This window comes from Parasteatoda tepidariorum, chromosome 5, assembly GCF_982258835.1.
Source record: "Parasteatoda tepidariorum strain Cologne lab strain chromosome 5, Ptep-v5.0, whole genome shotgun sequence".
Classification (NCBI taxonomy): Eukaryota; Metazoa; Arthropoda; class Arachnida; order Araneae; family Theridiidae; genus Parasteatoda; species Parasteatoda tepidariorum.
Window position 1 is genome coordinate 98,009,452 of NC_141759.1, and position 15,849 is coordinate 98,025,300.

The window sequence follows — 15,849 nt, forward strand, 5'->3', positions numbered from 1 at the left end:
ATATTTTATGAATATTAATTTATTTTTGATTCTGTAAATATTATTTTAAACTTTATTTATTTTTCGTTTTCAGAAGTAAAATTTCTATATACTATTCATTTACTTTTTGTATACAAAGTGATGATTTCATATTTTCAATTTGAATTTTTTTACTTCAAGTAAGATTTTTTTCATTATGAAAATAAAAAATAATTATAATAATTTTTGTTCAAATTTTAAACTGAGTTTTTCAAAAAGAAAAAAAACTATAAATTATTCCTATACTTTTTGAGTTTAAAAATAATAAGAATAATAATGTTTTCTATCTAATATTTTCAGTGTGGATGATCCATATTTTTAATAGGGAAATAAATCATTTTTATTAAAAAAATAGGCAGTACAATTATAAAATAATTTACTAAATAAAATTTGTGATTTAAATTTACCTTTATCTTTCGATTTTCCCTTTTTAAACAGTTTTAAAAAGCTATTCATGTTTTCAATGTTACACAAGCAAGCATCAAAAATAGAATGAGTAATTTTTTATTTTTTCCAATCCATTTGTTGCATAGATAGACGGTGTAACGTTTTACCAACAATGCTTTAAAATATTGTGCATTGTTGAAAAATGAATCCCTTTTATTTAAACAATAGTCCTCAACAATAAGTCTGCAATATTTTAGATTTATTAAATATATAAATATTTACATTTCTTTACATCTTTCTCTCATTGTTGTGATTTAAAAAATAAATTATATTTAAAACAGGGGGGGGGGGTTCTTCCACAGTGGGAACCATGTAAAAAAAATTCATCAAGAAAAAGTGTTTCTTTCAGTCTAAGTTGAACTAATTCTTTCTGGAAAAGAAATATCGAATATTAAAACAATTATTTAAATAGTTTATAATCAGAATTTTTTAGCTACTTAAAATACATTATTTTTAAATAAAAGAAAATTAAAAAACAACAATTCAAATTTAAAAAAAAACTTTATTTCCTTCAATATATTATTTAAAGTTTCAAGGGAAAGCCTAATTTTATAATTAAATCTAAACAACTGCTAAAATATAATCAAATTTTATGAATACATTTAATTAACAAACCAAAACATTTACACAATTATATATTATATATTGAATTCACAATACAAATCCCATGCTAGTTTTTACAGTTAAATACTGTTAAATTTAAATGCTCAAACTTATTCATAAATAATATTATAGATAGATAGCAGTTAATATTTGTATACTGTGATGGCTTGAATACCACCCAGTTTCTGATTGTTAAGTACCAGCTTGTCTTTGAAGTAAAGGCAGCCTATGCATAATGCTAGCCATATTACATGCAGTTGGTCTCAAAATTAGGGTGCCTTGACCACTAAATTCCTTTTGGCTCACAGTAGAGCTGTTGCGGCAGTACTTTTTATTGATATTCTGTATAACACTTAAATAATTTGAATGTATCTTTACCTTTCGGATACTATATTAATTTTAATTTGTTTAAATTTAAACCACTTTTGTTGTACTTATTGCTAGATTAATTGGTAATATGAATAGCAGAGTTTTATTTAAATCAGATTTTTTTTAATTCAAATACACTGAAAAAACTTTGATTTATAATTAAAAAATTTTTATAAATGTTTAATCAAAATTAAATTAATATTAAAACAATATTATAACAATATTTCAGAAGATCTAACTACCTAAAACAATTTTTCATTATAATACTTAGCTTTGAATGGTTAGTAACCATTTTGAAATAAATGCATGATTGAAATTTAAAGACTAGAAAAGAAAAAAAGTGCCAAAAGTTTCCAAAAAGTGCTTATGTGAAAAGAAAATATAAATACTGGGTGTTCTGAATATCATCGGTATTTCAAAAAATCTATTAAAGCCAACATGATAAATTTAATGAAATTAGCATAACTTATTAAAAGTCAATTGAATTTCCAGCAAAAAATTTATCATATTTCGTTTAAACTTGCAGCAACATTTTCAATGACATGGTATTATTTTTGCAGAGAAGAAAAACCGAGCAAGACGAGTTGATGATGCGGCACTATTTGGAAGTTGGAGATCTTATTAATGTATCCTTTATGCTGTGTAAAAGATTAACAATTTCTTTAAATGTTCTTAATTTTTTTTTTTACTTAAATTCTTTCAAATTTTTAGCAAAATTTCTGATTTTCTTGACTTTAAAAAGGGAAAATAATAGAAGAAAATGTTATGTTAAATGTCTAATACTACTATGCTGCTTTTTTTTACTTTATTGTTATTTAGTTCTTTTTTAATTATATTTTATTTATAAAGCTGAACAGTTTATTGGACTGTAAATATACAGATATAAAAGAACTTTAAAAGAAGAATTTGTTATGTAATATTTTCTTTTACTATTCTTTTTTTCATTCTGCGCATTTTAATAGAAAGCGTTGTTTTATTTTGTTTTAGAGTTTCCATAGCATTTAGTTTGTTTGTGAAATTGCTGTTTGAGCGGTTTAATGCGAATTTTTATTTTCTCAAGATTTTGTTGAAATTTCTTTTCTGATTTGGTTTTATGTATTTCATGTATTTTTTCTTGGACTTCTACAAAGCCTTCGGGGTACTGAGAGAGTTAATTTAACCTCTCTCTCAATAGAAAAGGTTTTGTTTTATGGCTTCCGAGGCCGGTACCCCTTGAAGACGTCGGCTTCGGTGGTCATATTTTTATTTCCATTGTTTTCTTTATTGCTTCAATTTTGAAAAAAGACACATATAAAAGAAGTTTTTGGCTAGTGTCAAATAGTTTCACAATTTTTTTTTTTTACTTATTTTTTCATGATTTGAATTGATAGATGTTTTCTGTCTTTTTGTTCTTCACCCACTCACATGCCTAAATAAAATTTAGTATTACATGTTTAAATCAATAAAAATAAAATGCTTTGAAAATATTTTAACTATTACTGATGTGCTAAATTTCTTTTAAGCTGTTCATTCCATTAAATCCCTATTTGTATAGATATCATTCATAGAAGAGACTATTATTGTTTTTAATTTAAATTGTTATAAAATCTAGATCTTGTTCTTTTTTATTTGTTTATTTTAAAAGTCACAGTTTTTCCTTGATTGACTGCTAGGCTGAAGTACAATCCATATTTGCTGATGGATCATTGTCACTCCATACCAGAAGTTTAAAATATGGAAAGGTAATTTCTTTAGTTATGTAATTGGTTTTTAACAAAATACTAAATAATTAATAATCTTTAAAGAAAGTGTGTTCCTAATATTTGCATCAAAGAAAGCAAAATAATAAATATTTTCTCTAAAGTGTTACATTAAAGTTTGCTCATTATTTTCTGGAATTGATATCCTTGATTATTTAAAAAAATCTTTGATTATTCTACAAATAATGTAAAATATGTGCACTAACTATTTTTTCTGGTCTTATAGAGGAAACATTCCATCAGTATGTTATGTGAAAATTTGTTGGAGAAACGTTAAAAAAATGTGTTCTGATTAATAATGTGCCTTCTTCAGATTGCAATACAATGGTGGCCCTGACTTTCTATGCTGTCAATTAAGTTGTCCGACAGCTAAATCAGGAGCAAAGATCAGAAAAAGAGTAAAGCACTGTTCAATTGCATGTAAAAACCATTGTAGAGAACATAAAGCATCTGCTGAGTTAGTCCCTAATATTTTCGATTGAATTGAGGTATCTGCAGATTGAGCTGGTCAGTTCGTTTTCTTTAAACCATTAGCCTAAAGGTCTAATCAAACAGCTCAGCTCTCTGAGGCCCCACATTGTTATTCATCAGAATGAAATTACTGCCTAAAGCTGCAGCCCAGTAGCAGAATTTACTGAGACACTCTGCAGTTCATAATATTCTTCATAAATCAAAATATTGTCTACAAATTCAAAAGCAATGATGCGGAGACTATTGTTATAAATTTAAGGCGTACTCAAACGTTTGCATCGAAAATTTTAAGTTTCAAATTTAAATCAGATTAAAATTATATGCATGTTGTTCCCTTTTAATTTGAAACTATACTTAACAAAGTAAAATTTAGTACATCCATTTATCTTTATCATTGAAGTAACTGAGCAGAAAGAAAAAAAATATGCACGTTAAATTGAATAAAAACTTTTATTCAATAAATACTATCAGTATAAATACACCATTCCAGATCCATTATTTTTAAACTATTATTGTCATTCTTGTTTCAATAACAGCTCTAGACTCGGACAGGAATAGTTCTTTTGATCCACGGGTTATGGCATCTTAAATATGCATATCATTACATGAAAGTATGTTGCAAAGTATTTTATAATATTTCTATTTTTGTGCAAACATTTTGATAAAAGCTCCTTTGAAGGGAAATTTCTGCATATTCATTGCTGATTTCTTTTGCAGACAAATTTCCCTTCAAAAATTTCTCTGCTAAAAATTAAATACTTTTGAAAACAGTGTTTCAGTTTTTTTACTCTGAAATCTCAAATGGAAAATAATTTGCATATTTTCTCATAATCCGCAGTGCCTACTACCATGCTAGAGGGCCTTTGTTACCAGGACTGCTGTATATGGGTAGATATCTGTATCACAAATAACACGCAGGTATTTTACACCAGCCTCGGTCTTTCTATGGAACATGCAAAACTTGCTATTAAAGGGATGGCAAAAAAAAATCCCGAAAATATAGAGCTTGATGTATTTGAAACTGGCATAGTGGTGAAAAAAAAAGAAAAGATAAACAGAAAATTTATGAATGAGAAGAATCAGGAATACTAATTATTTTTGGTAAAAAATTGTGGAAATTGAAATTTATTTTAAAAAGCATATGAAATGTTCTTAAAATTTTCCAGAACTTTGTTTAGATTTATTCATATAAGCTACACAAAAATAACTAGTTTGCAATAATTTATGGCTGTATAGATAAAACTAACAATTAATTCAATGGTTTTTGTAATATGTTTTAAAGACATGGATCTACATTTAATAATAGTTTAATTAATAAGCTGTTAATTTTGTATAGTTTATTGCTAATTTAACAATATTTTTGTTTTACTTAAATGAAATTTCAACAAAATTTGGAAACAAGTGGAACTAATTTTAGATCAGTAAAATTCATGGGTTTTGCCATTGTGTCTAACACCCTGTTCATAATATTATCTCTGCTTTTTTCATACTTGGTTTTCTTTCCTAATCTAATTTTATTTCAGGTATCTCAAGGACAACTTGTGAAAGTTCCCGCTTCATTAATTCAAAGGAAAAAAACACATTTTCATAATATTGTCAGTGGAATACAAATAATTTTAAGTAATAATGGTTACATATGGATTTCCCCTGCATCTGCTGAAGATGTTGAAACTGGTGGATTTGCTGAAAATTTGGAAGTAAAGTACAATTGATACTAAGTATAACGTTTATTTTAAGTATTTTATATTTTTGTGCTTGCTGCCATTGTGCAAATATCTAATTTAAGGGTGCACAACCAGTTGTCTTAGATTAAAATGTTGACCTTAAAATTATAATGTGCAGTCCACTGTCTTCCAGCAAAAAATGTATTTGAAAACAATGCTTATCTATCATAAGAAATAGACTAGTTGTTTTCTCATCAATTTCAATAAACCTTTTAAACCCTGGAGTTATAAAACTGAATATTGAAAATCCATGTTTTCTGACTTATGGATTTTCTTTTAAAAGAAAATATGCCCAAACAATTGTTGTTTAAGTATTTATTTTAAAGTTGAAATCATGATGTAATTTATATAAAGTAAAACATAGTTAAAAACCTGCTGTGATTTAATTTTATTAGGAAAGACAAAATGTGCAAAACCTAAAATGTTTTTAAATTCAAAAATATTATGCATATTAAAACTTTATCTTTCATTTTTAAGACAAATTGATATTATTCTTATTGTATTAAGCACTGGGAATAATTAAAAAAATTATTAATTAATATAAAAATTAAATTTATTATATCCCCTAAAACTAATTTTTCTTTCCTGTGGCTCTTTTCTGCATACGTCTGTACATCCCTTACTTTTCCAGCTTAACTTATATTAGTACCATTATGAATTTATTAACTACTATAATAATATTAAATTTAAGAAATATATTGTTTAGTTATTTTCATTCTGTATTGTGTGTGTTTAGCATATTATGATTTTGTTCAACTCAAATTCTGTTTATGCCATTATTTTTAATAGTTTGTATCAATTTTGAATGTTAAAACAACCCTTTCCAGATCTGTGTCTCCTTTAAAAATGATATACACATTAATTTTAATACAGCTACCTTTTTTTTCCAATTTTTCACCAAAGTTATACAAAATACAGCATTTCAATATAATATTTTCTGGGCTATTGCTTGTAAATCTGTTTCAATTTAGTGACTATCAAATATTAGCTACTGTAAAGAAGTATATTTATCTTCAAAAATTAAATTTGTAAGCAAAGTTTTGATCATTGCATCAGACTGTGCCAAAAATTCACTATAAAAGGGTAATTGAACGCACCAAAGTTATAAATACTAACTAGTAAAATAAATTGTATATTTAAAGTAACTTTTTTATTTAAGCTAGAAAAATTATCTTTAAATATTAGAAAACTTAATTAAAATATGTTATTATTTATTTCATGTAATGAAACAAACTTCATTTCCTTTTTTTTTTAATTATTTTGATCTGTCTATAAGTTTAAAAGTTTATTTCATTATTTCTGTCCTACAAGCATCTAAGTTTTTATTGTTGCATAATTTTTTATTTTTATCTAACTATAGGGGAAATTATCTACCTACAGCGGTTTATTAATTATCCCCATCCCCTATAGTTATATAATTTGCTTTTCTCTCATAAAATCAAATATACAATCTAATAACATATTTCATTCACCTGAAAAAAATGTTCAAAGTCTAATAATTTAAAAAGTTCACAATAATATTATTAAATATCAAAAAATGTTAAGTTTTTGGAAAATTAACACTGACGTTAAGATTATTAATAACAATACAACATTGAATTATGTGTGTCATAAAGCAAAAATATTGGTATATTATGTAATTATTTTTGTTTTCTTTTTTCAGCGTGTTTCTAAGGAAGACAGAGAAAATATTTCTAGAATAAGAAATTGTATTCTTGCATTGACTCAACATAATAAGCTGTTGTCTGATACCATCATACTCTATGCTTATGATGCCTCTTTAGTATATGAAGTGAGAAAATTTACAATTTCTATGCTTATTAATATGTTGAGTCATAAATATTTTCCTTTATATCTATCTTTATTTAGCTTATAAAGTAAGGAAATTTACAACTTTTAGACTCGTTATTAGATTGAGTAATAAATAATTTCCTTTATACCTCTATCTTTGTTTAACTTTTAAAGTAAGAAAATGTTCAACTTTTAGACTTATCCTTAGGTTGTGCCATAAGTAATTTCTTTTAGATATCTATCTTTGTTTTGTTTATGAAGTAAAAAAATGCATAACTTTTAGATTTTTGTCATTAGGTTGAGTGAATAATTTCCTGCACATCACTTGAGTTTGAAAAGAACATTTTAAACTGTACAATCCACAAACTATAGTTTAAATAAACTATAAATATATTTCATAGTTATCTAAAATTAATTTTTAGAAAAAAAAACATTTATTTTAACAACTTATTTTGAAAATTTGTTTACCATATAAGTTAAAGTTTTTTATTTTATAAATTCTTTTATAAATCATTCTTTTGCTTGCCTTGTGCTCTGAATAAAGAGGGCATGTTGAAAATTTTTATTGTAATGATCTAATTCTCACAAACTAGGACTCAACGTTAATGGTTCGAAATCCTGATCTTAAATTTTATAATTAAATTGTCCACAAGATATTTAAACTTATAAAATCAGACTAAAAAAATATACTTTCTCTAAATAAATATCAATGTTTTTAATTTTTTTATTTATTTTATTTAGTTATTATTTATTTATTAATTTTATCTGTTTATTTTTTATTTATTTATTTGTTGACAGACTTCTATTCTTGACCCTAGAAATGTAGGAGGTGGCATCAGTCTGGAAAATATAATCTCAATACTTTAGGTCAAATGTTGTGACCCCTTAAGTTTTATTTTACTTTTTATGTATTTGTTCATTTCATTGAAATTATTTTTAAATTTTTACTTATCAAAATCAAGTTACTCCTTTAAAACTCTTTAGAGATTGCTTTAAAACTTAGATTTTCACTTAAAATTATGTAGATTAAAATGGTGTTGTATAGCTTACTAATCAAAATATTTTGACCATTCTTAAATTGAACAATGCAGAATTACAAATAATTTTAATGAATTAAATTTTCACAATTTTCAAATCTCTGTAAAAATCAATTCTTATTTTTTGAAAAAACGTTTTTGTTTCACTTTATTAGTCCTGGAGATATGAAGGGATTCAAACTTTCAACTTGCTTAAATTATTGGGATTCCAGATTGTGGCTAGCCTCCTACTTTAAGGGTCAATACTCCATTATGTTAATTCTGAGGAAGTATGTTTTTGTGTCTAATTTTTTAACTTTAAGATTAAGTTCCAATAATTCAATCATTTGATCTATAGTTATTAAGGTGTTCTTCTTTGTTGTGCAGCATACAGTTTATTTTTATAAGAAATGCATGTATTGCCTAATCCAATTAAATTTGTATTTACTTCCTAGTGACTTTACATTATTTCATAAAGCATGTTTTCAGAAATTACATTTTTTAAAAGAAAGATTAACTATACTAGAACAGATTTGAAAGATTAACTCAAACTGTTTGAGTAGCAAATTAATTTGGCGACAAAAATGATTATATTGATCCAGGTCAATGAATAATAATCAATATTTACTTCTGCCACATTGTGAATTATTAGATTTGTAGTTAAACTCATGCACTTCAAAACTTAGCACAGTGAAAAAATAAATAAAATTTAAATTTCTTTTTATTCTCTTTTTAATTAATTTTTACACTTAAATTTGATTTTATAATATTAGGTTAAACAAAACATGATTTTAGAAGATCAACTTATTGAAAGGAAGGCTACCCATACTTGATCTAATTTTAAAGGTTTACTCAAATGTTCAAAAGAGATGCTTATCTCGGCTTGAAAAGCGATGTTTTTGTCCATTTGTCATTGAATGATAGTCAAATTTTCCTCTGACATATTGTGATTCTTGGGATTGTATGTAAAAGTGTTAACCTAAATATGAAAAAGTTTATTTAAAATATACAGTATGCCATCTATTACCAAAATTAATAACTCATAAAGGTAACAAATAACTCACAAAAAACCTGACTTAAATGTCAATCTTAACAGGCTGATAAAAATTCCTAGTCCCATAAAGTTTTGTTGGAACATTTTTTTTAAAGTATCAAAGAGTCTCTGTGGTTGCCATTGATAGTTATTAAAACATAGCATATTTTAAAACCACAATCAACCTCAATAACACAAAGAATGAAATTTTGCTATTTATAAATTATTCCATTTCAATTACTTTTAACTTTAAATTATTTTGTTCCATAGAAACAAGTTTCAAAAGCATAATAAATAAAGTAAACACATGGTTTCTTTTAGTTTAAAAATTTTTAATTTGAAAACTTCTCCTTAAAATATAATCTGCACTGATTTTACCTGTACGTAACTATGAAGATAAATAATCACGAAACATGCATTTAATTCCCTGATTAAATAGAGTTGCAAACATTACCAATGTTATCTTTTAATAGATGAAAAAAATTATCCACCGTTTAAGTGGCAGCAATACACAATGCTTGTCCTGTACGAAAAATAAATTTCTTGTGCATGTGTTCTGAATGGAATGATTAACATTTTTTGACTGATTTTCGGAATTTACGCTAAATTGTATTATGCAATGTTTTATCCCTCCTACTTTTTAAGTAATTTAAAATTTAAAGTATAGAATAAAGGGAGTTCAGGCAAACTTAAACTAATCCATGAAGTTTCAAATATTAAAAAGATATTTTCAACATATTGAAATGAGAATAAATTATAAGAGAATAACTTAAGATTACTCAATGGTGAAGTTTTTTTTGAATAATTTATGCATTTTGTTATTTTCAAATTTTATTTAAAAGAATTAAAACCTCATGACTTACTTTAGGTTTACCTGAACTTACTTTTCTATATTTTAAATTAGTAATTTCTCCTGTGGTATAGATTTCTCGTAAGTTTCAGGATCCTAGTGTGAATAGTTCTAGAGTTATTAAGAGAAAGACTTACAAATGAATTTTTCCTTTTGCTTTTGTGGATAAAAAGACAACAAATTTTAGGACTAAATAAGTATTATAATTAGAAATGTTTTATAACAAGTGTGTTAATTCTGATAGTTTTACTGCAATTTATTTTTAAACAGCTTGATAATTGTTTCTAAGTATAATTAATCAAATCGTTTGTTACGATATAATTTTTATTTTCTCTGTTTTTCTTAATTAATGTTATAGGTAAAGGAATTGCTAAAGCCTGAAATTATAAAAAAGGTTGTTACTGCTGTTGAAGAAAGAATAGAGCTGGAAAAGAAATAGTTGCAAAAAAAGTTTTTATATTTTTAATAAATTTGTTGCTTTTGTAAAAATATTGTATTTCTTGATGCCTCATTTTGTAAAATTCATTTAAATACCTTTTATTTCTAAATTATAACTGACCCATGAAAGAGTTTCCAAGATTTTGACATATATAATGTAAAATGATATGCCTGATATTAATCTTTTGACGCTGTGTATAGAGTGCCAGTTTCCATCATTCCTTTACAAATATAAATATATATATATATATATATATATATATATATATATATATATATATATATATATATATATATATATATATATATATATATATATATAAACAAAGCATCTTTGTCACCTGGAAATGAATTTAGTTTTTTACGTTTTGGAATTTATAAGAATTAATAAAACAACCATACTTGAAAGAAATGGTTAACAATATGATGTGGGTAATATTCAGTTGGTTTCTCAATTTAACTCCCAAATACCTATAAACTATACAGGGGTCTGTCCAGGCCGAATTTACTACCGTTTAGCGGTACCTTCACAAATTCAACTTTAGGAAAAACGGTAGTTTCACAAATTCAATTTTGGAAAAACGGTAGTTTCACAAAATACTTTTTCTTAAAATTTCATTTTTGTATCCCTTAAGAAACGATAAATCCATATTTTTGTGTTGATTTTTTAATATAATTTTTAATTTTTCACAAATTACGTCTAAATTTTCACAAAATAGGTACCTGTCAGAAAAACCTAGACAGACCCCTGCTATACTTTGTTAGATATCCCTTCAGCAATTATTTTATTTAGTCAAGTTTTATGTCATGTCTTTTCCAGAAATTCAAGTTTGTATATTAGAAATCCTATTGTTATTTTTTTCTCCTTGATAACTTGTTAGTTAACTTATAGACTATTCCTCAACTTTGCTGTTAGTTTATCATATTGAAGAGTACAGGTTTTCTGAAAATTTGACTGACAAACTAGAATGTTTAACCAACATCCAGGCGATATGAATGATCGTCTGTTAAATACAGTGCTCGTGCACACACAGGACAAAAGTTTGTCACCCTTGTTTTAAAATGTATCATACTGAATTAAATTACTACGATTTTTTTTCTAATAATTTACTTTTTTGAATTATCCTGTTCATTTACAATGTTTACAAAATCTAACAATATATTGTTTTGTCACATTTAAATAAGAAAATTTGAATATCAGCTAACCGACATGCAATGTACATGGTTCACGGCTTTGTGCACTGTTCAATGGGCATCACTTGCTTTAGCCAGGGGGGTGCAAGTGCACCTTTGCAAGCAAGGGTGCACTTGCACCCCCCTGGCTTTTTTTAAAAAAAAAAAAAAAACAATTAAAGAGATACAGAAAAACAATTTTATTATAAAAATTTTTAATTAAAAATATTTTTATTCAAAAACAAATAATGAAATAATTATTGATACATAACAATTATAAAATTTTTTAATCAAACAAGAATTGTAATCGTCTTATTTGCTGTCCAAATCTGTTTATAACTTTTTCAATGAATTCTGAGTCATCTTTGACTCTTTTCTTATGCACATTGAGCATGCACAAACTTGGCAGATATCTAAGCTATATTTTTAAATTTCATTTATTAAAATATAAATAATGTCTTTAAAAGAACTTTAAGGGTGTCTTTAAAAGAACTCCGAGGTTTTGAGGCAAAATATTTTAGTGAAACAAAAAACATACATACATGTTTTATACATGACTGAAAAGCTTACATTTTCAAGTTTTTTTTTAACGCTTAGTAAAGTTCTATATGAGCCCCGTTAGTGGCACGGCAGACGTCTAAACGGTATTCTACCTCTTCCCATGTCCTGGCGAGCATGTGTGGGGGGACGGTTAGCACACAATTGACTATTCGTTCCCTGAGATGTTGAACAGGACGAATTTTCTCTGCACTTTGTACGGTAACTAAAGACTTAGTTTCTATGCCAAATAACACATTGAGCCTTTTGTTGCGGAGTCGCCATCATTTCAAATTTCGCGACGCCATTTCAAGGTCAACGCCCTGCAGCACCGCCAACAGTTGATACAAACATTCCCAATTGGTATGAGTAAAACTTTACTCTTTTAGTAACTCTTTTAAGTTACTCTTTTCAGAGAAATCGACTAAATTTTGCTATCTTTTATAGTTAGTGAGATATGAATTTTTAAAACCCCGGAGTTCTTTTATAGACACCCTGTATTATATTTTCTATTAGTTATTTAGTTTAACAAAGGTGTATAACATAAACTGACGTCTCACAACTGTAAAACTTCATCAACACAATAAATACCAATGCTAAGCTTGTTAGTATACAAACTACTTATACCATGTTAGTATACAAACTACTGTTTGTAGTTATTTGTGTTTCAAAGTCAGTAGCTATGCCAGCGCCATCAATACAGTTTCTCATGGCAAAATTTGCAAGTTACAAGAAATTCGTACTTTTTTTTTTTTAAGTATCTTGTTAACAATGATTAAATGTATCTTGAAGAAAAAATGAAAGATGGAAGTATATATAATAACAAAACAAAATATAATAGCAGAATATTTAAAAAAAAAAACTTTTTCGGGGGGGGGGGTAGTTTGTTAGAGGGTTGCGCCCCGTTTTATATTATACTGCCGGCGCCCTTGTAAGTGAGAAAAATTATTAAAATCTAACACATCACTGCTGAGGAAAGAAATAGTGAAGCAAAACCTGTTTATATAGCCAAACAAAACAGAAAAATATTCAGTTCTCAAGAGGTAGTTCATATTAAATTCAAAGAAAAAGTTTTAAAGTAAATTTATAATTCTGTTGAGTAACAGAAATTAATATAAATTATTGCAAAAGTTTTCTATGAATACCTTAATATATTCTAATCAAAGGGATGAGATTTTTCCACTTTTTAGTAGATTTTCGCTTCTGTCAGTCTGCCTTTTTATTTAAAACTCCGATTCTTTAAAAGTTTCGATTTTTTTTTTAAAATAAATATTCCGCTTTTTCTGGAAATTCAGGGTCCCGCAGTGAACTGATCGTTAAGACACAGTTCCCAGCAGATCACCGAAGTCAAGCATCACTGGCTGCGGTCAGTGTGCGGGTGGATGACCACTTGGATTAGTCTGCGTAAGGACCGAGGGTGTGCGGTATTGGTCCTCGTTAAACTGTTCTACCGTAAAGTACTCGACTTCGCGTGCAGGTCGTCGGGCTACCGAAGAAGGGATGCCATCCCCTCTGCAGAGGATCAAAATTGTGATGGTATGTCTTCGGATCATCCTCAGGTATATTTCCTAGACCGTCGCCAATAGCCCACTGTGCAGCTCTAGTGTGATGTAAATAAAATACCTACCTGGAAATTCAGTCGTTGAAATAAAATAATTATTTCCGATTTTCAAATATAAACTGAAAAGTCAATCTACGTAGCCAACAATCCTTTCGCAATTTTACTTATTTTAGCTATTTTCTCCATTTATGCGCGCAGAAAATAAGATTTTCCGTATTTCTGCCCACCCGCTAGATAGTTCGTATTTTCGTAATTCAGATGTCGCTGTTTCTTGCCTGCTGGGGTAAAAGCAAGCGAAATAATAAAAAAAAATAGCGCAGGATTTGCAGTGAAAATATTTATTTGCCCATTCAATTAACAGGGTGCATGCCGTTTTTAAAAGGTGCTTATATTCGTTTTTTAAAAGCTCTTAAAGGTGCTTTTATTATTGGGTGCTTAATTTTCCCTTTTCCAAAATGAGATTTTTCCTTTACTATGTTGATTTTCGGTTCGAATTATGCAAAAAGACACAGTTCACATTGTTCTATTCAACGTTTTCATAATTAATTCAACCACAATCTATTTCGGTGTATTGTCAGTCCGTAGCGTATGAAAACGCCATTCGTTTTACATGATTCAAAATTTCATGATTTTTGACAATTGTTAAAAACAATGCCAAAAGGTATTTTTTCTTTTTTTTTTTGAAATGACGGTTAAAACAAGATAAAGCCGTCGATTGTCAAAAACTTTCCAACCCTGCCTAATTATGATATTTTTTAAAGTGCTTGAAATATTTTTTGAGAGCTTGAAAAGTGCTTATTTTTTGTTAAATGATTTGGCTACGCACCTTGATTAATCTTGTTAATTTTTATTTATCATGGCTAAACGGAAGCAATGCAAAGAAGCCTTTTAGAAATACCAAGCCCAGAATCTGCTAATATCAAACATCGATTTTCTTTTTTACCTGATTTAAAAGTTGCGCTTTGCGATTTTTATTCGTGCGATTTCAATATCGTACATTGTGATTTTTATTTACGAGATTTAAAAATCCAATATCGCGATTTGTATTCACGCATTTTCAAAGTCGCGATTTTATTATCAAACATCGATGTTCTTATTTACCTGAATTACAATTTGCTCGTTGCAATTCGTATTCACGTGATTTAAGCATCGTACATTGCGATTCTTATTTGCGAGACTCAATTTAAAATTCAATGGCGTGATTTGTATCTACGCGTTTATAAAGCCCTTTTTAGTGATTCGTATTCATGCGAATTTAAAATCCATTGTCGTGATTCGCTTATACGGTTGTAGTATAAAACATTTTTTTTTGTCCAATGCCCCCCTGGATAATGACCTAGGTCACACAGGCACCTGTTGGCCACTCCTTCAGGGCCACCATATTAAGTGGGCCAACGTTGCTCTCACAGTAAGGACAGATAGTACAGAGAAGGAAAGAACATCCATGCCTTGCCCGGGATTCGAACCCAGAACCTTTCTGATGTAAGGGCAGTTTCCTAACCCTTACACAGGCCGGTCGGCGTAGTATCAAACATAGATTTTCGTATTTATACGTTATTTAAAAAGTTAGACGTTGGGATTCGTATTCACGCGATTTAAACATTATGCATCGTGATTCGTATTTAAGCCATCTAAAAATTACGCATCATGATTTGTATTTTCGCATTTTTGAAATATATATATATATATACATTCATTCTTGGATTTCCTCTTTTTTACTCTTTGACTACTCTCATCCCTGTAAATCAAGAGGACCAATTTTGGACAGTCACGATGTTAACCACGAGACAATCTAACACCGCAAAAAATTTTTTAAGTAGTTTCTAAATGTTTACAAATAGTATAAATTTTAAATAAGTCTTACTATATTATACCCTTATAAATGGATATTTTGCATAGCATAAAGATCAATAGAATCCAGAATTAGCTTTTAGGTTATTGTTCCCACCTTTTGAGAATTCCCCAGTTATAAAAAACTTCATGTTTCGCTGAGCAATCAAACTGGTTTTGATGTTAATCTCATCTTTTTCAAGTGATTAATTTTCACAAGGTTTTTTTTCTGGTCATTTATATATTAGT

At 27.6% G+C, this 15,849-nt stretch overlaps 1 protein-coding gene across 1 annotated transcript in view; it reads left to right on the plus strand.

Annotated features, from left to right (window-relative positions):
* Window positions 1-10,550, plus strand: part of Rrp4 (exosome complex component Rrp4) — a 28,845-nt gene extending 18,295 nt beyond the window's left edge. The window contains exons 4-8 of the mRNA XM_043044183.3: window positions 1,998-2,063; window positions 3,090-3,158; window positions 5,171-5,344; window positions 7,035-7,163; window positions 10,420-10,550. Coding sequence (XP_042900117.2) covers window positions 1,998-2,063; window positions 3,090-3,158; window positions 5,171-5,344; window positions 7,035-7,163; window positions 10,420-10,500 — 519 coding nt within the window. The 3' untranslated portion in view covers window positions 10,501-10,550. The remainder of the gene's footprint in view (window positions 1-1,997; window positions 2,064-3,089; window positions 3,159-5,170; window positions 5,345-7,034; window positions 7,164-10,419) is intronic.
* The last annotated feature ends 5,299 nt before the right edge of the window (window positions 10,551-15,849 follow it).